Genomic DNA, 24,996 nt, shown 5'->3' on the forward strand with positions numbered 1-24,996 from the left:
ATTTTGAACATTCATATTTGAGATGCTTGTCTAGATCAACTTACCATCAGTGGAGAGGAAAGAAAATTTTAAAAGCATAAACTGTCTGGCCTATTTTGGACACTGACCTTAGCATGAGGTATATTGCACCTTAAAATTTTCTGTTATGTGCATTGTATATATGTAAAAGTTAGATGACATGAATCTTACCCTTAGTGATTTATTGAGCCTTTCCAAAGGGGCTTCCAGCAAACCAGAGGTATTTTGACAGGAAAAATAGAGAAGTCTGCTTATCGGGTTTAAGACAATACTCTCCTTAAGAAAAGGAAGAGAAGGTTGTTAATTATTCAAATGTTCCTTCCCTATGTAGTGTTCTGAAGTGATTGAAATTTCAACTGCTAAGTATACAAATCTCAGTAGATTGTGGAAGACCTACACACGGGGCGTAGCAAAATCAAGCTGTCCGTGGACTAGACGCAGGCAAAGTAGTATGGTTTGATTAATTTGTTTATATAGCTCAGAGTTGCAGGGGAAGTTTTACAACCATTTGTTGAGGTACTCTGCCGAATCTGGTTTTAATAGAGAAAAATATTTGTCTTGATGATATTAGGGGTGTGATTTTACAAGCTAACAAAGTTACGACGTTTCCACAGAAATGTGAACATTGCTGGGACTGCACCATGCCTGAAACTTTTGCAGTAGAGTTCTCTGTAGATCAGAGAGCAGTTTGTTTTTTCTGCAGAGAGCAAGAGTGAACGTTTTAATTTATCTGCAGTAATACAAAGCAGCAGATATTTTTATAGGGGTTCCTCATGTCTGTATTGAGAAGGGCTTTTTTGTTTGTTTGTTTTTTAGAAAAAGCTGTAATTGTGAGGCAGTATGTGTTTTTGGCAAATTGAGTTGCGGTGTGATGGTTGATCTTTGAGCAAAGGCTGGATACATCCATCCACATAGACATCTTTGCTGCATTGCTGTTCATCAATGTGACACTATTTAAGCAAGTCATTTTGAACTGTTTTTTTTATTTGGTTTCAGTTATTTTTTAAATTCATAGTTCAGTATTGAGTTTTCCAGATTTCATATATTATGAAGCAGTAAAGTTACTTCTCTAAAAATCATCACAACTAAGCTACGTCTTAAGTATTTTGTAGAAATACGGTTGTAAAAGCATATAGCTTGGAAACTCCAATGTGCTTGAATACTGTTTGTTTTAATCTAGGGTGTATGAACTTCTGGGATATGTAGAACATTTTGAAGTATTCTGTGGATGTTATGTTCAGAAAAGCAGATAATTGCATTTTAGCTTTTGTGAAGGGTTATGTACACACCTTGGTGTTTTTGTGCTTGCAAATTGGAAAAGGTTGGAAAATAATGCCTTAAAATACTAGAAGGACACCTAGAAGAATACAGTAATTTCACTGAAGAGAAATTTCAGAAGATTCTTGATTCTAATATAATGATGTTCGCATCTTTCTGCATTACTAAATAGCTTTCTTGGTGGTGCAGCAAATTTGTGAAGTATTCCTCCTTTGTGTATTTAAAGAAAAAGTGGCAGATGTATGTAGATCACGGCTTGCTGAAGCTTCTCAGTTTCTGTAAACCAGATTACCCAATGCCCTCTGTTATATTTGAGGCTACACAATATAATGGAATAGGCATGATTTTTTTCGCCCCTTTCCCTTGCACAAGTTTTAAAGCAATTTAACTCCTTTTAGTTCAAGGAAATTATACTGGCCTTAAGGAATTCTATGATTAGAACTAGACTTCACCAATCTTTTGAGTAAGCTAGCACATTATTACAGTTATTCTTCCATTTACGTAGATCTTGTGAATCTAGCAATGGTCTTTCATGGTCTAGCAAACTAAAAATAAAGCACATCAGTAACGAATGGTTTTGCTTGTGGGCTCGTCTTGGGCAAAATTTAACGCCTCAGAAGATCACTTAAAGGCTGGGATTCTTCAAGCAGCCAAGGCTGTTCTGAAGGCAGTACCTTTTGGACCTGGCTTATAGGGGGAAAATTGAAGAAATTTGAGGTAACGTTTCTCCCCTACTCAGTATGGCCTTAGTCTAAAATGGGAATGATTAAAAAATATGGGTTTCTCTGCTAATAGCCTGAATATTTTGGTTTTTTATCGTTGTACAAGTGAAAATGTTTTTCTAACTACAAGAATCTTAAATGTCTTAAGATTGAAGTGAGTTTTCTGTTTTGAGCCTCCCGGTCACTGTTAATCCTTTCTTTATTAACAGCTGCACAGTGGCATTGTCTTCAAGTGTGACTAAAACCGCAATTTAACCCTAGTGGGAACCTGTGTAACTGTTCTAATGATGTGGTAGCTGGATCAGACTCCTGATTGCTTTCTCATGACCTTAAAGCAGCTCAAAAGTAGTTAACAAGAGTAAAAGAAAGTTGATACTAGTGAATACGTTATGTGGGATGGGTATGTTGAGTTTGCTGTTTAATATAGCCAGTTTTTTGAAGTGCAACTTGGTTTCAAAAGAAGCTGTTAATTTAAGTAACTTTCAGTCCATAAAATGACATTCCAGCCTATAAAAAGGTAAGGCTTTTTGCCAGAGCTAGCATTGCTTAGTTCCTTAGCTTGTAGAATAAATGTGGCAAAACTTTTAATGCTGACTTTTTTTTTCCTGGCTCAGGACTAAATATTTAATCAGTCAGTTATAGATTACTTGTTGATTTCAAATCATTTTAATTTATCTAGTATTTTTCCCCCCTAGGGATTCTACAAATGAAACTACTGCACATTCAGATGCTGGCAGTGAGCTTGAAGAAACAGAAGTCAAAGGAAAAAGAAAAAGGGGCCGTCCTGGCAGGCCTCCAGTATGTGTAATTTAGTTTTGTTTTGTTATGCATCTATTTAAAATTGACTGCAAACTGTTTTTCATCTAATCATCTTGTGGTCACATAAATAGGCTTTTAATGAGTCCTATGTCGAACTTTATGAAGACTTGTAGTATGAAATATTTATCAGATTGAAATATAACTGTTTGAAGTGATTAAAAAGGGACATAAAATGAGATCATAGTAGCTTTTTTCTTTTACTAGGTATGTACATGAACGTTGCAATTTTGTTGTTGTTGTCATATCACAACATTCTTCCAGACATGAGAAGAATCTCAGTGAACATGACCACTTTGTTTTGGAAGTTTTAATGGATTTCTTCAAGTGACAAATGACCCTTGAGCTATCCTCTTTGTAATTGATAATCTCTTAATGTGAATGGAAGAGTTTCAGTATAGTACTAACATAATGTCTCAGAAGATCCATTAACACATCTTCATAATTTATGTAATTGACATGTGTGATGTCCTACATATAGATGGGGAGCTTCAACTTTTTATCTAACATAAAATGGGAGTTAATCCACAATTCTGCTGACTAAGATTTACTAACAGAATGCTTTTCTTCACTTGTCTTTGTCTGTTGCTGGTCCATGAATGGGAGCATGCTGAAACAATTCCCTAGTACACATAGTATTAAGGTGCATTTGTCTTCTATTTTCATTTATTTTATAAAATCTTACCTAATTGGAAAATACAGAAGTTCTGTTGTGTCTTGTGCTCATTTGTTTCAGTTCAAGGTCATGAGATGCAGTTCTTGTTTGTTTGTATCGCTTGAAGCACACAGTGTGGAATGAGATTTTTGGTGGGAATTTGTGTGTTTGCTGTTAATTGTTTTGATTCTCTTCATGGCGTTTGTCTACAGGTATACCCGCAGTATGAATGTCTAGATACACAGCACTTAGAGATTGTTTGTATGTGTTTGGTTTTTATCCTTAGAGCATCCATCTAAATTCCGAAGCATGGGGTAGTGACACTGTAGGAATGGACAGAAGCATGTGTTCCTCTCAAGCAAGCTGGCCAAGCTGGAGCAAGTTTCTCCATATTGGCTTCCAGTTTGGTGCTTCACAGTTTCTGGAATGTGGGAGTGGACATTCTAAATGCCGGTCTTTTCCATGCAACTTTTATTCCCTTTCTGAAGGCTTTTGAGCAGGGTTTCCTATGGGGCCCTGTGTTCTCCATCAGATGGACATATACGCTCACTTTGTCTTTACAAGAAAGATTTAAAGAGAACAGGTTCTGTTTACACAGCCTGTAAGCAAAGGGTGAAATCAGAAATTGTTAAGAATATCTCACTGGTAAACTTACCAATTTTTGATGATCCAATTGAAGGAGGGAAAAAAAAAAGAAAAAAAAAAAACAGTGGTGTAACCTGATTGCTAACCCAGAAGGTTGTTAGTCTAGGAATTAAAGCAAGGTGGGTAGTATTTTATACCCCTTTCATATGCACTGGAAAGGGAAGATGAATGTTACAAAAGGCATTCCTCATCCTTCTCTTTGAGCTTATTAATTGCTCCTCTGGGAATATTCACTGAAGCACTCTCCTGGTCCAGTTATCAAGTTTCTGCAGAAGCCTTTGCTTATTACGTGTAGAACAACTCCAGGCTCATTAAGTGTACATGATTGTTAAGTGTTGAAAATACAGGAGAAGCAGTCATTACTCACCCAGAATGATGGGCTGTGAGCTGACTTTTGCTGCCAAGGAGCAAGATGACACAAAAGCATCATCTTAATGTTTAATCTGAGTCAAAAAAGCAAATCCAATATTAAAGCTGAGGAAGACAGTAGAAAATAAATACTGCATCCTTTTTATAACTCTGGCTTGCCAAAATATGGAATACTTTCCCTAATTCCGGTTTCTTTATTCCCCCCCTTTCTACCTCCAACCCAAAATCTCAAGAAGGGTGTACTGGGACTGGAAGAGTGTTGGAGGAGAGCAATAGTGATGGTCAGTCATGGAATCATTCAGGGTGGGAGGGACTTTTCTTAGCTGCTCAAAGCAGGATCAGCGGGATCAGAACTCACTGCCTGGACCTCTTTCGGTCTGGTTTTGTAAACCTCGATGGCTGCATACTGTACAGCCTCTCCGAGCACTCTTTCGATTCTTGTCTTTCCTCGTGGTGAAAAACCTCCTTTTAGCTGCTCAGAAACTTTCTTGTTTCAGTTCTTGACTGTTGTCACTTGTCCTCCCACTGTATACTGCTGCAATAAAGCCTCATGGGGAAGTGCCCCCAGCCCCCTGCCCATGTTGACAGCCTGCTGCTGAACTTACTCTAGTTTATCAGTGTTTCTCTTGCATGGGGCTGAAACTGGTCGCAGTATTCCAGCTATGGGTTGGAAGTGCAGAGTAGAAGGGGAAAATCCCTTTCCTTGGTGTACTGGCTATGTTCCTGTTTGTGCAGCCTAGGATGCTGATGGCCTTTGCTTGCCAGGGCATACTGCTATCTCCTGTCTGCCATGAACCCAGTGTCATTTTCTACAGGGCTGTTCCCCAACTAGTTAGTCCCCAGCCTGTGTTGGTGCAAAGATTTGTTCTTCTGCCAGGGGCAGGACTTTGTTCATGCTGAATTTTGGGTGCCCTGTTGGCCTAGCCCTCCAGGCTGGACCTTGCTATCAGTGAGTGGTCTTCTTGCCAGTTCCCTGCTATCTGCACCCTTGACAGGAGTCCATTTTTCACCCCATTTGGCTATCTGATAAAGATGTGAAATGGGGCACATTCCATCACAGACTTCTGTTGTACTCCCTTATCACCAGCATCTAGGTAAAGGTTGATCTGTTAGCCTCTGAGCCCAGCAGTTAACCAATTGTCCATCCATCTAGTTGTCTCGTCTGCCCATCTGGATCACAACTTCCCAACTTGAATACAAGAATGTTGTCAGAGACTGTTAACAGCATTGCTAAAATTGAGATAATTGACATCTACTGCTCTCCCCTCACCCTTAAATTCAGTCTTTTTTTTATTTTTTTGGGTGGCTTGACAGTAGATGTGTATGTTTGGATCCACAATCGCATCCTGCCTCCACAGATGATACTGCAGCAATGGAAAAGAATAAATCAGAACCTACTGTAAAAAAAAAAGGCTGAAAAGGAATAAGCCACTCAATCTATGCTATCCTTGAGGAGAAATGCAGGCACCTTTGAAAGACTAGTTCTATGCATTTACATTTATAACATTATTGAATACTGAAAATCACGGACTTAGTAGATGAAGCATTGGTTTTGCGAACAATGTATTTTCACTTTTCCTCCTCCACATTGCTAACCTACCCTTGTTGCGATCCTGTCCACATTCCACAGGTGAATTTGTCACAGGAGGCACAGCTCTAACATTTCTTCCCACTCCTCCATCCGCTAACATCAGTTTTATTTCCTCCATAGATATTATCTACCTTTATTCTTAGGTGTACAACAAATTATTTAGAGCTGTTCTTCTCAGCTGATACTTAGCTTTGTTTTTCATTTTTGTAACGTTAAAGAAAGATTTCTGTGCCTGAAGGTACTAATGGGTTTTGTGTTTTTTTTCTTTTTTTTCCCCCTCTAAAATATGATGGTCGAATAAGATTATTTAATCTCTCCGCACAGCTGTTGACTTGCTTATGTCCTTAGGCCATTGCAGCTACAGTAACACGTCTGCCATCAATGTATTGACCTCTTTTGGAGAGTTCGCTCTTCTGTGCCATTTTCCCTAGCTGTGTTGTTCTGTTACAGAGCTGCACACAATGTACTCTGTCAATATACGTATCTATGTATTTATTTTAAAAAGATTTAGGCGGTAGTGTTGTAGAATGGACTTGGCTTTTATTAGAAAGATGGAGCTTTTTAACAGACTTCTTTTTCCAGAGAAAGATTTTCTCATTGCAAATGTGAGACTTCTGTAAGGAGGTAGACCTCATTTGAGAATTCATCATTCGTAGCAAAGATCTTTCCAGTTCAGAGAGAACCTTAATGAATTGGGAAACCTTTCCTTCCTGAAAATGCTGCTTCTCATGTTGCCCCCCTAGTTCTCTAGAGACTGTTCTAATGAGTCTACTCTGTTCGAATGAGTCTAGTCTACTTCACTGAGTGTACTAGACAAGTGGCTTGTGAAGAGATAAAGCATCTTGGTCCTTCAGAGTAACTCTCGTAATGTAACCTGATTGTCCCAAAGTCACCAAACTATGCAGTGAACACAGCAGGAGTTGCACCATGTCCTGTTCTAGCACTGACGGTGGCTGGGGCCAGCCTCCCCGTTGCACATGTCTGCTTCTAAACACCCAAGCATGAAGAGCAGATGCTTGTGGAGCAATTGGCTGGGAGGTGAACCTGTCCAGTCAGTGGGATGTATTGGTGCATATATTTACATGAAGCTCTATGTGAGCATACCATCTGGATACATATTTAGCAAATCGTGTGCTGTGTATTCAAGGAGTGATGTATGGCAGCCCTCTGCTTGGAGTTGCTGAGTAACATCAGCTAAAGAATGTCTTTTCTGGCTGCTGCATTATTGAAATACATGGGCATGGATGCTCTCTTCTCTTCTAGGTGGGGGATTTGAAACCCCAGTGCTTCTTTCACAGTAGTGAGCTGAGGCTCAAATCAGTTAGTCATTTAACCTTTTTGCCTCCTCTCTTGGATCAGTGCTCTCTTAGAGGGCTGGTCAATTTCATTGCCATGCTTTATATTAACCTACCTGGTCTTACCTCCCCAGGACCTCAGAATAGCTCTTGGAGGTTGGAGGGAGTGAGAGAGATCCATGACTGTATTTCAGCTATTGTATTTTGCAGAAGGAGTAGCTAGAGATTATCCTGTTTGACTTGGAGGATAAGAAGAAACATCAGTTTGTCCCAGAGGGGGCAATTCTGAGATCTCTGCTGGGGTGTGGCTCATCTCTTAGTCATGGAAGCTGCTGCATGCCTTTCTCCAACTAACTCCTCGCCTCATGCTCCTTTCTGAGGCAAGGTGGAGCAAGGCACTTTTGATGCTTTTGTCCCCAGCACAGACTGTATGGTTTTGCTTTCATGTTCTTTTTGTTTGTTTGTTTGGTTTGGTTTGGTTTGGTGTGGAGGAGAGGGACTACAATACCTTATATTTGTTTTCATACGTAAAATTTTAACTTTGCAGCAGATTCAGCATTATTGAGTCTTGTGTTACGGATGATAAATACCCCAGAGGATTGACTTTCCCTCTTAGTTCCAAATCATACACGTCCTGATTAATAGTAGGAAGGAATATTCTTAGAAGAAATGAAGTTATTTTCACAGTAGTTGAGGATTGTGGCTTAGTGTGATGTACATCAGAGTCCTGTTTCAGCTTGCTCGCCTGATATTTTAGGTCTGTCCCTTAAAACTGGAGTTGAATAGATCTGCCTGCATGGCTGAAGCAGCTCTGTGTGCTGGGTGTTAGGGACCCTGGATCTGTTATTATTTGCAGGGTGAGGTTTTTCACAGAGAACACCTTGTTTGTTTCTGTGATGAAGACGTTCACAGGGCTGACTGCTTGAATCCAATAACTTCTTCCTGGATAACCATGACAATGTTATGAAATGTTCATGAGCTGCCTTTTTTAATCAGTATTCATTCGGAATAAGCTCAGACATTACCTTCTGCTTAATAGCAGAATAGAGACTCTTCTGCTTAATACCGTGTTACAATGCAGAGGCCTCTCAAGATGATGGTGCCTTTGAGAGGCAAGTTCTTCAGTCTTACTCAAGTGGAAGGTTAAAAAGTTTCTTCCAGCTATCTTAAGAAATGGGGTGTTGCTTTAAATGACTTATTACATACGATGTAATTATGTGAATGCACATATAGGCCATTACTGGAGGGGGAAGACAGGTGAAATTAATGACCTGCAGCACTTTAACTGTCTTTATTTCTTCCTGAAGTACATCAGATCAGCTTGGGCACTGTTAATGGAAAATGTCAAACCACTGTTTTTTGGTTTTATTTAGTGTATAAGTTAACGTTCGCTCTATTACTTGTTTTTACAAATGTGGGTCACTTTTTTCCCTTCAGAATCATTTTAAAGACATTAAATGAAAGATATTATCTAGCTAATGTATTACACAATTCTGAATTTTCACAATATCAGTTTAATTACAGTCTAGATAAGTATTTTGTTTCATCTTCCTTTGGTTTATACCATAAAACAACAGTTAAACTCTGTGGTCATCAGTATGGTCATTTTAGAGTTTCTTCTTGCATCTTCTGGAACTTCTGAATTTCCTAATGCTTATGTGGATAAATTCCCAGCCTTATTTGCTGTCAGTTGAATCTAATTTACAAATCTGAAAAATAATAACTTCTGTTTTCATATGGCTGTAACTTGGAGGCTTTCACATATTCGAGGCTGATCTCTGACAAGAATTACTTGGAACAATGTCTTGGTTGTGAGCATGAACAGAGTCACTTCAACTGAATTGTATGGAAATGAAACTAATGTCCACGTTCCTGGAGATTGTTTTGGTAGAATAACAGACATTACAATGTAAAGTACTCTGTGTAGGTTGAGCTGTAGAACTTCGTCTTGGAATAGTTTAAATAAGTCAAAAAAGAAAAAGACGAAGATAGGATTTCTTCTGGTCTTTGTGGGGAGACCCTAGTTCAGATCTCACACACACATAGTCCACTTGGACCCCGCCACTGGTCTGACTCTGTCCTGGATCTCAGAGTGAAAGCAGGGATATAATGCCCCCCAGCAGCACCTTTCTCAGTGTGAGATTCAAGCCTCCAGCTTGCTTTCCTTGCATTGCTTCTTTATCCCTCCTCCCTCTGGAAGTCTTAATTCACTTCAGCAGCGTCTGCTCTGCCATTGCAGCAGATGCCTGGAATATGAAAATCATTAGAAGGATTTATTAATGCATTTAGATACAATACAGCTAACCAGCTTGCCTTTTCCATGACTTTTTCAGGGATCCCTGTCATAAACAGATAACAATTTTGAGTCTGGAGAGCAATCAGATCTTACTTATCTAGGGATTCTGATGGATACTTAAAATGAAAAAGGAAGCAAACAAACAACAACAACAAAACATTGTGGGTGACTGTGAGCTTAAAAGGGCTTTAGGTAGAAGCCAGCAATTTCTGGCTTCTCACAGGGGCTGAAAGGCTGAGAAGTGGCAAGCAGTAAGCAGCATTGCTGCTCCTATTAGAAAGCACAGGGCTCTGTTTTTCCCATATCTTGAGGACCGTTTGGTGGATCCTCGGGAGAGGGGACTTAATACAAATCCACTCTTGTTTGTTTGATCTTATGAAATGCCATATTTTATACCTGTCAGTGATAGTCTGACAGCTTTACTGGAGCCAGGCTTACCTTTACGCAGGGCTGTTTCTATGTGGAAGCTCTTCATGGCATTCGAGGGCTTTCTCTTTTGGGTTGAGCTGAAGGACCACCCTAACCTGTGAATGCAAGGGTCTTTCTCTTTTGAGATGCAGGACTACCTGTGTTTGGCACCTTCAGCGTGTGCATTTCACATATCCTTCGATCTCCTATTTGTTTTCCCTTAATCCTTGAAGTATTTAATGTCACCCTTTGAATTTCATGTTGAGGGGAACTGAGTACAGAGGGGACCTGTTCTGGCTTACATTAGCATCTGAAGAGGGCATCAGCTTGCCTTCCTGCTTTCCTTGAGCGGTGCTTCTAGCTAGTGTAAGTGCTTATAGCTTATTGTCACTCACATTGAGTGAACAGGTGGATTATACATTCCCCAATGGAATCATAGGTTTAGGTTGGAAGGGACCTCAAAGCCCACCCAATTCCAGGCCCCCTGCCCTGGGCAGGGCCCCCTGCCCCCAGCCCAGGCTGCCCCCAGCCCCCCCCAGCCTGGCCTTGGGCACTGCCAGGGATGGGGCAGCCACAGCTGCTCTGGGCAGCCAGGGCCAGGGCCTCACCGCCCTCTGAGTGAAGAATTTCCTCCTAATATCTAATCAAAATCTAAGTCAAACAACTTTTATTTATTTATTTTTTTTTTTAATTAAATAGTGATCATGTGTCTCTTCAGAGCTTGGTTGAGCTCAAACATTCCATGTATTAATTTATAGCTTTCTTGCTGGTAAAGGCAGCTTTGCAAAACAATAATTGGCAGAGATCTCATATTCTTCTACTCATAAATGCAGATGTTATCCAAGAAACTTTTCATAGAGATTCTCCCATTATTTTAAGCTTTCCATCTTGCGTTTGTATGCAAATCCTTAACTGAGTATTTGCAAGAAGCAGTTGTGCTCCACCTTGACCTTTTCTTTATCTCCCTGTCCCCGCTGGCAGTGACAGTTTTAGAGCAAGGAGAAGGCTAGGGTACCTCTCTGTCTTCTACCGTCTGTCTTCCAGAAATGAGATTTCTTTCCTCTGCAGGAAAATTCTTAACATGTCTGCAGTTGGAAGATGCAACCAAAAATGCTGACTTCACATTCTTTACTAAAAGCTTTAATGGAAACTGGGTGCCAGTGTGGTCAAGGTAAATGGTACCATGAGGATACTGTACAATTGTAGAGTTGCTTGCATGTTTTCTTTAACAGAATTCCTCAAAATAGCTTCATCATTGTTCTGTGGCACCTTTTGGTTTTGTCTGCCTCGCAGTAGGAGAAAAAAAAGATTTTAGACATAAACTTGTAGCGGGAATCTCACCTCCCCCCCCCCCCAAACTGATTTTTTTGCATAAAGTGACTTAAATTCAAAACAAAATGTTCACTGTGCGACCTATCACAAGTAGGATCTATAGCATCTGATTATGAGCTTGAGGAATCTGGAGAAAGTTTACATTGAATAATTTAGTTTCACAAGGAAAATGTTTAACTCAAAATTTTAAAGCAAGAAAGGGGCTATTATTATGATCTGCTAAATCTGATTATAAGTTTAGTTATTTAATTTTATTGGAATTGAGGAGTTGAATCTTTATTGTTTGTTATAAAATTACTATATCTACTTAAATACAGAAATAGACTGTTAACAGGACAAGTGTATGTTTCATAAATTATTTGTTGTCTTCCAAAGTTAATTATGTATTCTGAAAATTCACTTTGTTTGCCAACAGAAAACATTTTTTCTGTCCTGTCTGTAATTTGCTGCCATTCATATATGTATCTAGTCATGCTGTCAACTATCTGTTTGTGTTGATCAATTAATCATGGATATTGATGTGAACTGGTACTTCAACACTGGGAATTCAGCAGTGTTGAATTCCTTGACTGTGGCTTTAAAGTTGTTTCTCAGTGAGTATTGGTAATTAAAAATATATGTACCTGACTGGATAAAGCCCTAATCAACATGGTTGAATTTCATAGCTGACATTGCTTTGACCTTGCCAGAGGTCAGACTGGAGACCTGAGATCCCTTTCAGACTGACTTATTCTGTGATATTCGCGTGTATTTATATGTGTGAGCGTATAAATATATGTGTAATATATGTATATGATTTATAGAGACACTTTTGAGTGATGTCAGATGTTATAGCTATAATAAATTTTTTTTTTCACTCTGCTGGTTTTCTTTGCCCAGTCTGCCGCTAAGAAACCTCGGAAGTCTCCAGGAGACAAAGGTCGTTTGGAGGCTGGAGCCAGGGGAGCAAGTCGTGGAAGAGCTAATGGCCACCCTCAGCAGAATGGAGAAGGGGACCCTGTCACTTTGTTTGAGGTGGTTAAGCTGGGGAAGAGTGCTATGCAGGTAAAATAACTAATTGTGTTACACTTTCATCATTCAGTGTACCCTGACTGTAGGAGTTCATTCTGAGCTATGCTTTTGTAAACAGTTGGCTTTTTTTCGCAAGCTGTATTGGTCCAGTAGACTTTCATGTTTAACATTATCTTAGTCTGTATATGATAATGAACAGAACATGCTGTCATTGAGTTGGGGACTGCCACATGTTTCTGAAAAACGAGACAGATCAGAAAAGTCATGTATTTCAGTTGAATTCTCCATTATTTTGTCCATTGCTTTCAAATTGTAAATACATGTTGGTATTAAGCAGTCCATTAAATGATAAGCTGTAGTAAGTTTTACAGGAAGAAAAAGTATAAGATGATACTATTGATGGATACAAAGCTTTCGTTCTTTTTTTCCCCCAAAATAGCTGCTGGCTGAAGCACTTTTGAGTACTTCACACTGCAGCTTGCATTCTTGCTGTCCCCACCAGAGTTACAGATGAAGGCTAAACAAGTTGCATAGACTTCCTCTGTGGCTGAGGGACAAAGATGGACACACCCTGAGGGCGAATTTTTCATTATAAGATAAATATCTAAGATAGCTATATTGAACCACCTCTGGAGGTGTTTCTTACTCGTTTTAAGTTTTGATCAGTTACTGAGGTCTTAAAGCATTTATTGGGCCAGATGAGTCCCATCTCAAGAACCTCTGTAGATGATTGTTTCTGACAGTGTTTGTATGCTTTTTGTAAGTTACTGTACTTCAGCTATTTGTTTTTGGCACTCAGAGGAGAAACATGGGCCCAGAATATCAATAACCCATTGCAGTTAAAAGCCAACAGTGGTTCCTACTGAAGGGTTGTTTAAGCAAACTTCCTTTACTTTGCATTTCAACAAAAGGGAATCATACAATATCAGTTAGTATGTTTTGATTATGTGGTGCCAACTGACGTGAGCAAAATTATAAATTAGGAAAATTAGGAGCAAAGTACCATTCTTAATGTTACTTTTGGTGCAGCATAAAACCTAGGACTAACGTAGTCTTCCACATGAGTTCAAGCTATGGAATATTTTCTCTGAGCCTCAAATCTGAGATGTAGTTTTAAAGTACTAATAAATAGGAAGAAAATATCAGTATTTTTGTTCTTCATAGTGGCTGTTTTTACAGTTACACAGGATTGACCCTTCTTATCTAGTAGGTGAAGACAGAACAAATTTACTGCTAACAAAGCTACAGATTCTTTGTGCCTCTTCTTCCTACATGTTTTACGTTGAGCTTTCCAACTTTCCTTGGTTTTCGACACATTTTCAAATTTTATTTTTGGCAGGATTTGAGGAAACATCTGGAGTCTATTTTCTGGTTTTACTGCGGTACCGAACATATATTATGCTTTACGTAGTATGTTTGTCTTAGAGTTATTGATATTTGCAGGCGCCAAATGAGAAGGAATGTGTGATTGCTTTGATGTTTGATGACTGAGTGCGTGTGTGGAATTGACTTTGATACATTTCATCTATTTCAAAAGAGATGCCAACAGAAGTCTTCCACAAAGGAATTTCTAAAAAGAAATAGTCTGCATGTTTGTAGTAAGAAACCTTTGGAATTCAAATTGAACTGAATTCAAAGGAATTGTTTTGAAAAAAGTACTATTTGTGTACAGATATATACATAAACACACACACCCCTGTATATACATATGCACACACATGCTTAAAATGCTCTTAGCCTACATCTTGCGCAGATGAGAAAGAAGTAAATAGCTTGTTGGAAGCCGTTCCTAATAAGTAAACAAATAGTAAAAGAGTAGGCAAGTCTATTTGAAGGACTGGGGCATAAATGCCCCATTTTTAGGGCCATATTTAGGAACCATAATCCTAAGTTCAAGAGTATGTGCCACTTGTGTACCTTCAAAAGTTTTACTATTGATAAAAAAATAAAGAGATTGACAGATCTGTGTAGTGGGAAGCAAGATGCAATTATAATGTGATTAAATTATTTTTAACTTGAACTTCTGGATGATAATCCCACATTGAAACAAAGGTTCTATAAACCAAGTTTATTAGCATCTTTATATTTTTTTTTCCTTATTAGCTTAGGGATTTTTATTTAACAATTAGGAATGCTTGGCATTTTTCTTACTCATAGTTTTGATGCAGATTTTTTCTGGCCAATTTTAGCAATTTTGTCAGTATTGCCAATTTTCAGATAAATTACGTATATTTGCATTTGTTAGAACCTCTTTTTTGTTGATATTCAGTTATTTCCCTGTAACATGAACTTACTTTTTTCTGTAGTGCTCTTAAGTTTCCAGCAATGAAAAACAGAAAAGTTCATTTAATATATTTTGAGATTATGTGGAAATTTTACTTAATGTGCTTTCATTCCTGACCAGTCTGCTCCAGCTGCATGCTCTCAGAATATATTTTAGTTGTTAGATTTTTCTGTCTTTGTATTGCCAGCTCATGGAAGCCTGTAGCTGAATTCAACTCTCATTTCTTTAAGTTTGTCCTCTATTCTGGTTCTTATCGCAGGGTTCATTTACCTCCCTTCAGGCTTACTGCTGTTTGGTTTTTCCAGGGAAACAAAGTAATGTTAATATTTTGTTTTTCAAGTACACATAACTTCAAAGCTGCTCTTTGCATGTAAATCTTTGCTTCTGCTGTGAAGTGTTAGTTGTATCCAAGCTAAGTCTCACTTGAACTCTGTAAATCAGTTTGGTACCCACATTAACCTAGTATTGGATTGTTGGCACTTTTAAAAAATTTGTTCTGTAACCTATTGTGTGGTTAGTTGCTTCGGAAGATTTTCTGTTGGCAGCTCTCTCCGTATGTAGTGCAATATGACCAACCTACCTTCCTGTTTTCTGCTGGTACAGTTCTTTAGTCTATCAAGATTGTTTGCAGAGCTTTTTAGGCACACATTTTTCTTTCTTAGGGAATTCATGACACTTTTCTGCTTTTTGTCATTTGTCTCTTTTTTTCACCTTGAATGTTTTTATGGACACAGCTATATCCAGTATATTTCCCCACTCTAAACTTCCGCAGGCAGAACAGACTGTATCATCATTTCTCATGTGCTGAACTGCCTGAGCTTACCCTGGTGGGAATGAAGGGCATGGATGAATCTCCACTCCTGCAGCTGAGCCCCAGTGCAGAGGCTGACTCGTAGCTTAAGCCTTCGTAGGCGCTTCTGTACTGGTCTCTGACCCTGGCGTTAAGGCAGCAGTGAAGTAAAGAGCATGTGGTGGTTGCAGATTTTGTTTAGGCTTCAATCTGAAAATTTCTTGAGAGTTAATTATGTCCAATTAGCTGTAATAAAGTTTGTACTTTAGTGTTGGTCAAAACAAGCGTAATAGCATTTTGCTTTCTTGTGTGCAAAGGAGATTTGTGCCTCCCCCAGAAAATCGGAGATAATCATCAGTAGTCATACAAGGTATTTGATACCCGAACCTGAACAGATCTATGCCGAGATTACTCAGTATTATGTGCATAGCCAGTCATCCTTATCTGCAGTGAACTGCAAACGTCAATTTAGATGTTGATTTTTGAAATATTTGAACCCTCTGCTTATGCTCACCTAATAAAAGATACCGTGGTTTAGAGTTAGACATGGTTCAGAGTAAATATGGCTCCATTATATGGCAACGTGCATTTAGGATCTGTATCCAAAGAGAGATTTCTGGCACATTGAAATGGAATTTTTCATTGTGCTACTAGTTCTTTGTCTCGCCAGAAGTCAAGAATATACCTCAATTCTCGCTCTTCTTGTCTGCCCATCTAGGCACACTTGAGTACTTTGAGATGCCCTCCCTGTTCAAGTTCAGCTGCATTTGCAGCAGCATAAGCTTACCCTGTCCCATGAGGAAGTTCTCTTGGTTTCCTAGTTTCAGTTCCTCACACGTTATTTCTTCCTCGCACCTGCTGGGCTCAAGCTGGCTAACTGTGACGCTCATTCACGGTACCACACTGGCTAGAAAGTTCACGAGCATGAACTTTCATGAGCAGGAGGAATATCACGAGACCTTTTCTTTCCATTCAGTTGCTTATCTGAAAGGATTAAAACGTGTCATTAATATTAATATAAAATATTTCTGAAACGTTAACAGTACTTTCAAGATAATACTGATTTTCAGCATTTATCCACCTGCCTTTGTTACAGACTGTGGACTTCAAAATCAATACCTGCAAAAATAAAGGGTATGCATCCCTTACAATTACATGTTTGGTTTGTTGGAAATAGTAAGAGAGAGGGAAAGCAGACACAGCTTTCAGCAGTGCTTTTTTTGTTGTTGTTCTGTATGCACTAGCAGCATACTGCATGATTGCCAGTTCCTTTTAATGTAAAGTATTGGGTTTAGATCAGGTTCGGTTACCAACATCTGTATCCAAAATACTTTTCTGATGGGAGTTGCCAGTACCTCCAGTATCTTCTCCTATCGCTTTTAGATTTGATGACTTGTACAAGATAGGTAAGGTAATCAGTTCTTCCAGAAAGCTGATGTGGCTTATATATCTTGTTAATACGGCATATCCTCTACTGTTTAAATAGCTTTGGCTATGCATAACATTTGGGGCAGAAATAGACCACTGTGGTCTGTAAACTACCTCCTTGCATAGGTCAGGCTGTGGAATTGCACCCATTCCTGTGTTAAGTCAACAGATTCTTCTACGACCCCTTTTTTCTCTAGTAATAATAATCTTAGTTTCATTTAAGTACAAATTAGGGTGGGCCAACCTTAGCAGCTGCAGAGAATCAAAGGGTTGAACCGTACCCTTCCCCCTCAGGTCTCGCTGCAGAGGGTGCTAGTGGTGGCAGGCACCTCGGCTGTTGAGTGGGGAGCAGGAGGGGGCACTGCCTCGAGGCAGAGGCCCCCAGCGCCACCCCACAGAGCCAGCCTGCTCCTCAGATGTGCTTTCTCCCCGAGAAGGAGGCTGACAGCAGGGCAACTGACTGCACAGCTTAATCAGCTGCTTCCCAGCACATTCAGCATGGATTAGATTTTGCTTTGCTTACTTCTCAACTCCCCGGAATTTTATCACACGGTTATTTTAATTACATAATTATTATGCAATATAGATAATCTCTATGCTCCTTAGTCCTCCCAGTGGTTCTAGTTAAGAAGAATTGTTATGTGCCTGCTTTAATCTTGCATGAACTAAGCCTGCTGTTGAACAGATTGGTCCCACCTTCTCTCACACCTACAGCTGTTGTTTTTTTACACCTTTCTTGTGTGTTTTGTAGTCACACCAAGAAATAAATTTAATTAGAACGTGACACTTTGATGGATTTTTTTTCAGCTGGATCAGCTCCCTGATTCAGCTCATCTCTGGCAGCAACTCAGACTTATTCTTGATTGAAGTGACTGTATAACCATGACGGTAGCTACCTCTATGGGAGGAATTGTTTTACATGTATGTCTTGTTACTCGAGCTCAAAATTTAAAGCCTGCTGGGTCTAACTGGATCATACCAGAAGTCCAATATCCTGTCTCTGACAAAGGCAGATAAGCAAGAGGGTAGATAAGAAGGTAAAATGTAGTTCAGGAGTTCTCCCTACCTCTGTCTGTTTGTATCTCAGGGTGAATATGGTTTCTGTATAAACAGTAGCCTTTAATGGCTTTCTTTTTCCTGAATTTGTCTGTTCTCCCTGCTAGAAGTCCTCTTCAATGGATAGTGTGTCTGCATCTACCTTGGCTATTTCAGTAAAGGGCTTTGCTGAAGGTGTAATAGTATACACACATGATATAAAGTATCATCCATATTTTTTACGTTGAAGGCATTTTTTAGTTTAATTATCCTCTGTTGAATTCTAACAGTGCTGTGTTCTCTGACTTGAAGGATGAATAATGACCTTGGATTTCACTAAGCTGTCTCAGAAACTCCTCAGGAGTTTTAAGTACACATTCTGTAAAGCTTACAGGATAAAATAACTGCAAGTATTATTGTAATTTGAAATAGTATTTAGTTTTGATATTGCTAGATGGATTTCTTCTGCAGCCTAATCTTGCTGTGCTTTTGGTTATTATATGCTACTGGATTAAAAGGAAGAATCAAAACTAGGTATGCGTTCTCATGATTGTTATACTAGCAACAATTTAGCCACCAGATAAAACATGAATTAATTAAAGAGGCTTCCCTTAATACCAAATGAGTTTTTCTGTTGCTTCTCCCTTGTGTAATTCACAATTGATGATTTCACTGCTAAGGTATGCTGCTTGTATGCCAGTGGTGCAGCATGTGAAGACATTTATGCCTGAAAATACCCATTATGGTTAAAGCCAGAGAAGTTTTTTACTATCCAAAATAGAATCATTTTTTGAATTATCTGGGGTGATCCATGAACTGTTTCCAAATTAGGCTAGCAAAAGAATTTGAAGTATGGCTTTTAATAAATTGATGGGTCTCTTATTGGTATAACTGATTTTGTTTCTGCACTCCCTAAGGATTTTCAAAGCTCGTGCACAGTGTATGTAACTGTTTTTTATGCTTTGTAGCCTCTCAGAACCATTCATACCTGTGATTGGCTCAAGTTAAGCAGACACAACCCTTAAGAAATTGTGTAGTATGTAAATTGTGAGAGATCAGCAGCTAACACCAAATGTGTACCCTTGTAGGAAATTGACTTGGTATGAGGCGTTTGCATATTCCACATCTTTTCTGAGGACTCGGGTGAGGAAGTGCAGTTCTAAGTACTGCAGATGCGCTGCAACAAGAGTACTTCTCCTCAGTAGTTCTTACAATCTTAATCCATCTGCAAGGATAATTTTTCCAGTACGTTTTATGCACATAAGACTAATGCCATTTAAATCATGCCATTGTAGCACTCTGAGAACTAAATATTTTTATCTTTCCAAAATATTTTTATCTTTCCAAAGTGAGTTTTTTTCACCCAAATGTTTCCATGTAATGTGTTACAGTGATTTCCCTGCATAATGATAGTTCATACCTATTCTACTGCACAGAAGTAAGTATTTATGTGAAATGCTAAACACAGATAGGTCTGTATGGAGAGCATGGATTTCTTAGTTTTATTGGGAATAAATTATTTTAAGATTTTATTCCTTCCCACTCTGTGCTTCAGGAAAAAAAGAAAAAGCTATATAGATAGACACTGCATTAAGCAGATTTTCTTTTCTCTGCTTATGAAAAAGAGAAACAAGAAACAGGTACTGTTACATTAAAGTAAGATTTACAATAAAGAATCATTTTCAGAAAATGCTCGCTAGGAGTTAGCAAAGCATGAACTCTCATAAATTAAAATGACCATCTTTAGAGGAAAAAGGATAAATTGCAGCTTTTCAATCTACAGTTCTGTTTTATTAACCTTATATTAGTTTTTTCATTGGGTGTATATTATACTTGCTGTCTGCAATTTGGAATGCTACCAGTCATCTTGAGGTCTAATGCAGAACGTGAAATTGTGTATACTTGTACACGCTAGGGACTACCTTCTCCCCGGTAACTGTCTGTGTGATTACCTCAGTCTTCACAAAATTTGACCTTAAAAGATTTGTGTTATTAAAAAAAACACAAAACCCTGCGTAAATGAACTTAAAGAATTTTACACAGAGCATTACAAGTCTTTTGCTACTTCCATTTCTTACCTTATGTTCTTATTTTCACTGTTCTCTAAGTTATTCTCACCACCTGTTAAAGCACATTTTTTAGCTTTTATCTTCTCTTCAGGGTGCTCTTTATACAGATAGTGGAAATTTTTTATTTCCCTGTGCTTTCCTTTCGTGTTTCAGTAAGCTTCAAATTTCATATTGGCAGAAGACATTAGTATGCCTTATATACTTTTATTTTGATTTTTTTTGGTAACTTTTATATAAACACACTGTGCGCCCATCCCAGTCATTTTTTGTCTGTTGTTTTCACTGTAAGTGAAGCATGTCCACGATCAGTTGTATGAAACGGCAAATTATTTAAATGTTCCTTAGCCTCGATTTGCCGTAGTTTACAGTTGACTCAGATCTTACACTTCAACATATAGTGTCATTTGTTTTTACTTTGTTTTAGTAGCACTGCTGCCAAATTGTTACTTAATTTAAATTGTGAAATAGCTTTATGAAATGAACTTTCATTAATATTTAGCGAGACTGTGCTAATTTACATGAGCTGGCAAAGTATCATCTGCAGTTAGTCCCTGTGGTTCCTCCAGCACTGTAGTAATGTTCTTGCACTGAAGGAATATGAAATGGATTCATAGCTGAAAAGCCTCCAGGAGGTAATAAGATAACTAGTTTCATTATTTCATTCATTGCATCAGACTTCTGCTTTTACTGGCAATTCAGGCTGCTATTTCTCTTCAATACTAAAAAAAATTCTGATTTATCTTTTATCAGACTTGAGATGTGAAGGTCAGTATATCTGTAAAGTTTCCATGATCGGTTTTAAGCTGTTTATTCAGACTGTGGATCTATTTTGCTACTTCCTTAACTTTCTTTAAGCTTCTCATTTCTTGCCTATTAGGCATGTTAGATTTTGTCTTCCAACTGTGCTACATGGTAGTTTTTGAAGCAGAGTCATTGCAGAGTAAATTTCTGCGAGATTCTCTTGAAAGCTGTTACGGGCTTTTGAAAATCTCTGTGCTGACTACGTATTTGTACTATCTGTCATCTGTCATTTGCAAGATCTTGATTTTTCACTTAATTCTCATAAGAATAGAAGCATTTTTCTAATCTGAAAAAATACTGAATGTCATTTATGTAGAATGTAGTTGTACGGGCTTGTCACAATGACTGACTAAGAGATGTGGTGCATCTCTGTATATATATGTTTATCTATAGCTTATATAGATGTACATGCATGTATATATGTATGTGTGTCCATATATATATGTAGCTGCTTTCTTTTTTCTTTTCTGAGCAGGGAGTGAGAGGGAGTCGTGGGTGTTACTGGAGTAATTTTCATCTCTGTAATCGAGCTAGATAGTTTTTGACTTTTCTTAAAATTTAGTTACAATACTCCTTGCCTTACTTCAAGCTGGTAATGACGATGAGAAGCTCATGTAATTTCTCATTTGTTGTACTTCATAACCTTGTCGGGGCCCTTCCCCTGTGCACACTCACTGAATTTGGTGAATCCTGAAAGTGCTGGTTTCCTGCACCTGGGCAGAATACTGCAGCACGTGCTTCCTAGGAATGCTGAATTTATCACCTCTGTCATGCAGAGCATGTGAAGTGCCTATTTCCATATGATAGATCCATGCTCCCTACTGCATCTGAAGGTAGAAACATCTGGCAGCAGACCGGCACCACCAGAACAACTTGTGCAATCGAAGCGTGCCATCTTCCAGAAGCATTTTGCAGCAGTAGGCGAGAAGCCTCTCATTGGGATTAATTCTTCCGGATGGAGCTGGCTTGTAGCTCTCTCCTTTCCAAAGGTCCTTCCCTCCTCCTGTCACTACATGTGCCTTCACCGCAGTGTCCATCCTGCATTTGGGACAGATGACAGGGAGGGACCAGGGCAGGATGGTGACCAAACGTGGGCCACTGCTGGGAGAATTATTAAGGGAGTTTGCTGCTTGCTTGTGCCTGAGAAGCTCTTGAACATGGGGTGACTGGAAGGAGGGTGCTCACAAGATGAAATCATCTGGAAGGGTTTGTAGTAACCTGTGGGTTGTTGGCTAGATACCCTTGTTTTTAACAGGAGTCTTTTCCTCTATGCAAGTTTATGCAAAATTGTCCTTTTCTGGCAATGATTCCTCACTGCACCCTTTGCTCTACTGTTGCCTGCCTGATTTCTTTTTCTCTCATATTCGGCCTTTTTCCTGGTTTTTGGATTACTGTTGGATTTTTGGTTCAGTTGATATTTGTCTCTATTTTTGGTCTGATGTCTATCTTTTTATTTTTTCATCCTAATGTTTTCAGTTTTTATAGCTCTTTTCTGTTGCATCAAAAGTTAACAGTTTGATTAAGTTCCAACTGTTGTAGCATATGTAGTCTGGCTTCATTATCTCCTGTTGCCTTAAACTGTAATCTCTTTTAAAAAAATTACCAACAAGCATGCCAAATGTGCATGAGAGGTTGAATTCTGTAGATTTGTGGGTGTTACTTTGATTTTGATACACTGAAAATCCCCCCCTCGTGTTTAGGGGTTAGCAAATGGGATTTGTGTGGTTGGGTGGTGATGCCCACAGGTTGGGTGCCTCTGTGCCTTGTCACCCTCGTCCCCCCTGAGATGCAGTGGATTCTACCTGGTGTAATCACGAGCAGGTTTAGGCAGGAGTTACCTTACCTCGCAGTGCAGACGTGCTCTGCACAGATGAAGTACGCTGTCAACTCCACTGAATATTGCCTATATATGTGCGTGTATGTATAGCACACATAGGCTGTTCAGTACAAAGGGAGCGACTGGCTGGCTGTGACTATGTGGGCTATGCGTGTAAAGCTAGGTGAGATGAATCGTACCCAAATATTAAAAATGTTAGCTAAAACTTTCTGTCAATCCTCTATTAGGTGCAGACAATACAGGAGGCAGTCTTTGCCTGCTGTCCCTGCTCCAAACCTTCACTCTGGTTTTGCTGTTTTTATCTGCTGCTGGTGCTAAACACTCTGCAGTGCCTCAGGTCCGGTCCGCGAGTCTTGAGATCAGCTGCTTGACTTCGTTCTTCTGTGAACTGCATCGGGGTTCTGGCTTGAAAAAACAAGTACTGTACTAGGCAGGATGGAGTGGACGCTTCTTGCTCAAGGACATAGCATGTCCCTCACAAATTCTTTGTATATAAAGAGACCAAAAAATAGCAGAAGGTAGATGAGCTGAACTAATGCTCTGGTTTTGAGGTAGTACTGCAGAAAGCAATTAAATAACTGTTTAAAAGAAGAATCAAAATGGAAAGATCTTCGTACAGGTCTTCCCTCTGATCCTCCTCTTTTAAATCCAGATGGGTCCATTGACATAATTTATAGCACAGACCAGAATCATTTGCAGTGCTGTAGCTGAAGGGGCAGAATGTTGTAGCAAGAAACAGGAGCAAAACTGAATTTGGAAAGGAATCTCTCAGGCTAGCCTTACTTCTACAAGGAGTGCTTTATGTGAAACAAGTCTATAGGTAGAGCATAGACACTGGCTGAGAACTAGTTACTAAAAACAGAACTAGTTACTAGAAAAAACATTTGAGATTTTCCAGGCTTGAAGAATATAATAAACTTATTTAGAAATTATTAGAAAATGTTAAGAGATGTGTGACAAGGATGAACAAAGATAAGGACATGAAAGTATTTCTGTGCAAGCCACAACGGCACAGAGTAGGATTCTTCTGCCTGAGAGATGCGAAGTGGAGAATATGGTGGAAACATGGAAAATGGAAATAGGTGCTGGAGGTTTGTGTTCTCTTCTTCCTTAAGAATTAGGTAGCATCAGATAGAACTAGCTATTGGCAAGTTTAAAACAAAAGTTGCACTTTTTTTGCAGTGAGAGAGACCCTTGAGACATACTGCTACAAGATGCTGTAGATGGTAACATTTTCTGGCTCTCAGACACATTCATGAAAGGAAATATAACGTCTGTTGAACCATATTCACGCTCAGGAAGCTTCTGAGCTGCAAATTAAGAGTCTGGGAGAGTAACTGGGAAGTATCGGTATATTCTTGCCCTATTACGTTTTTCCCTACATGAAGCTCTGTGGGGTGGGACAACCTGTGGTCTGACCCAGCACAGCTGCTGGTTTTTAGAGTGAAAAAATTTGCTGCTGGCAATTGTATGTTGCTCTGATATCTACACTAATAAAGCTGTTCAAACAAATGTTTTAAGTTGTCAGTACACCAGCAGGCTGGTCGTTAAGCTTTGTCAATATTTGTTTTAGTAAATAATTTTTACATTTGGTTAAGTTTGGTTTTATGTGCTGTGGTGAATTCTATGAATGATTGATACTGACAGGAAGAGGGCTAAATTCGTGATGAAAAAATAGCGAAGCATTCTGGATAGTCAGTTTTGTGCTACTGCTTTATGTTTTCTCAACAAGATTAATTTGAGGCCAAGACTTTCTTTTTGATTTCTTCTAAGTAGCAGATGGACAGTGTTTTGTAAGGTTTCTTCTCCTACTGTGCATGCGAGTGTATTCGTAGACAAAACCTCTAAAAACTTATTTTTTTTGGTACCTTGAATGTGTAGAGATTCATGCTTGTTGTTGAACAACATGAGAATGCTGATAGTCTCATCCTGACTTGGGTTAGGAACAAGTATAGTGACCTGTGTTAAAGATGGAGCGTGTTGGCTCATTTCACAGAGGCTGTCGTTCCTAGTATGTACAAAACTGTTTTCTTTCTGCTTCCCTCTTCCAAACACTTGCTGAGGTCCTACTGGCAATCGGGAGATTTCACTTGGATAAGCTGGCAACTGCAGAGGGATGTTTCCAGAAGCTATCCTTATGTCTGCCAGTTCAGAAAGAGGCAAAATTTTTCCAAGAGGTTGAATTATTTGAATTCTGACCTTCCTATTCATTCTTTTTCCAGCTTGCTTGAGAAGCTGATTGAGGGGGATTAGGATTTTTAAATTTAATTTTATAGAAATGCATTATAAACCTGAACTCCCAAAAATCAAATAATC

General features: G+C 39.0%; 1 protein-coding gene across 7 annotated transcripts in view; it reads left to right on the forward strand.

Annotated features, from left to right (window-relative positions):
* STAG1 (STAG1 cohesin complex component) overlaps positions 1 to 24,996 on the forward strand; it is a 185,976-nt gene that overhangs the window by 42,740 nt on the left and 118,240 nt on the right. For 5 of the 7 annotated variants that reach the window (XM_067002100.1, XM_067002097.1, XM_067002098.1 and 2 more), the window contains 2 exons: positions 2,714 to 2,816; positions 12,290 to 12,469. In XM_067002100.1, coding sequence (XP_066858201.1) covers positions 2,714 to 2,816; positions 12,290 to 12,469 — 283 coding nt within the window. The remainder of the gene's footprint in view (positions 1 to 2,713; positions 2,817 to 12,289; positions 12,470 to 24,996) is intronic. The other 2 variants (XM_067002101.1, XM_067002104.1) reach the window with 1 other exon arrangement.

The sequence above is a fragment of the Anser cygnoides genome, chromosome 9 (genome assembly GCF_040182565.1).
Source record: "Anser cygnoides isolate HZ-2024a breed goose chromosome 9, Taihu_goose_T2T_genome, whole genome shotgun sequence".
Lineage (NCBI taxonomy): Eukaryota > Metazoa > Chordata > Aves > Anseriformes > Anatidae > Anser > Anser cygnoides.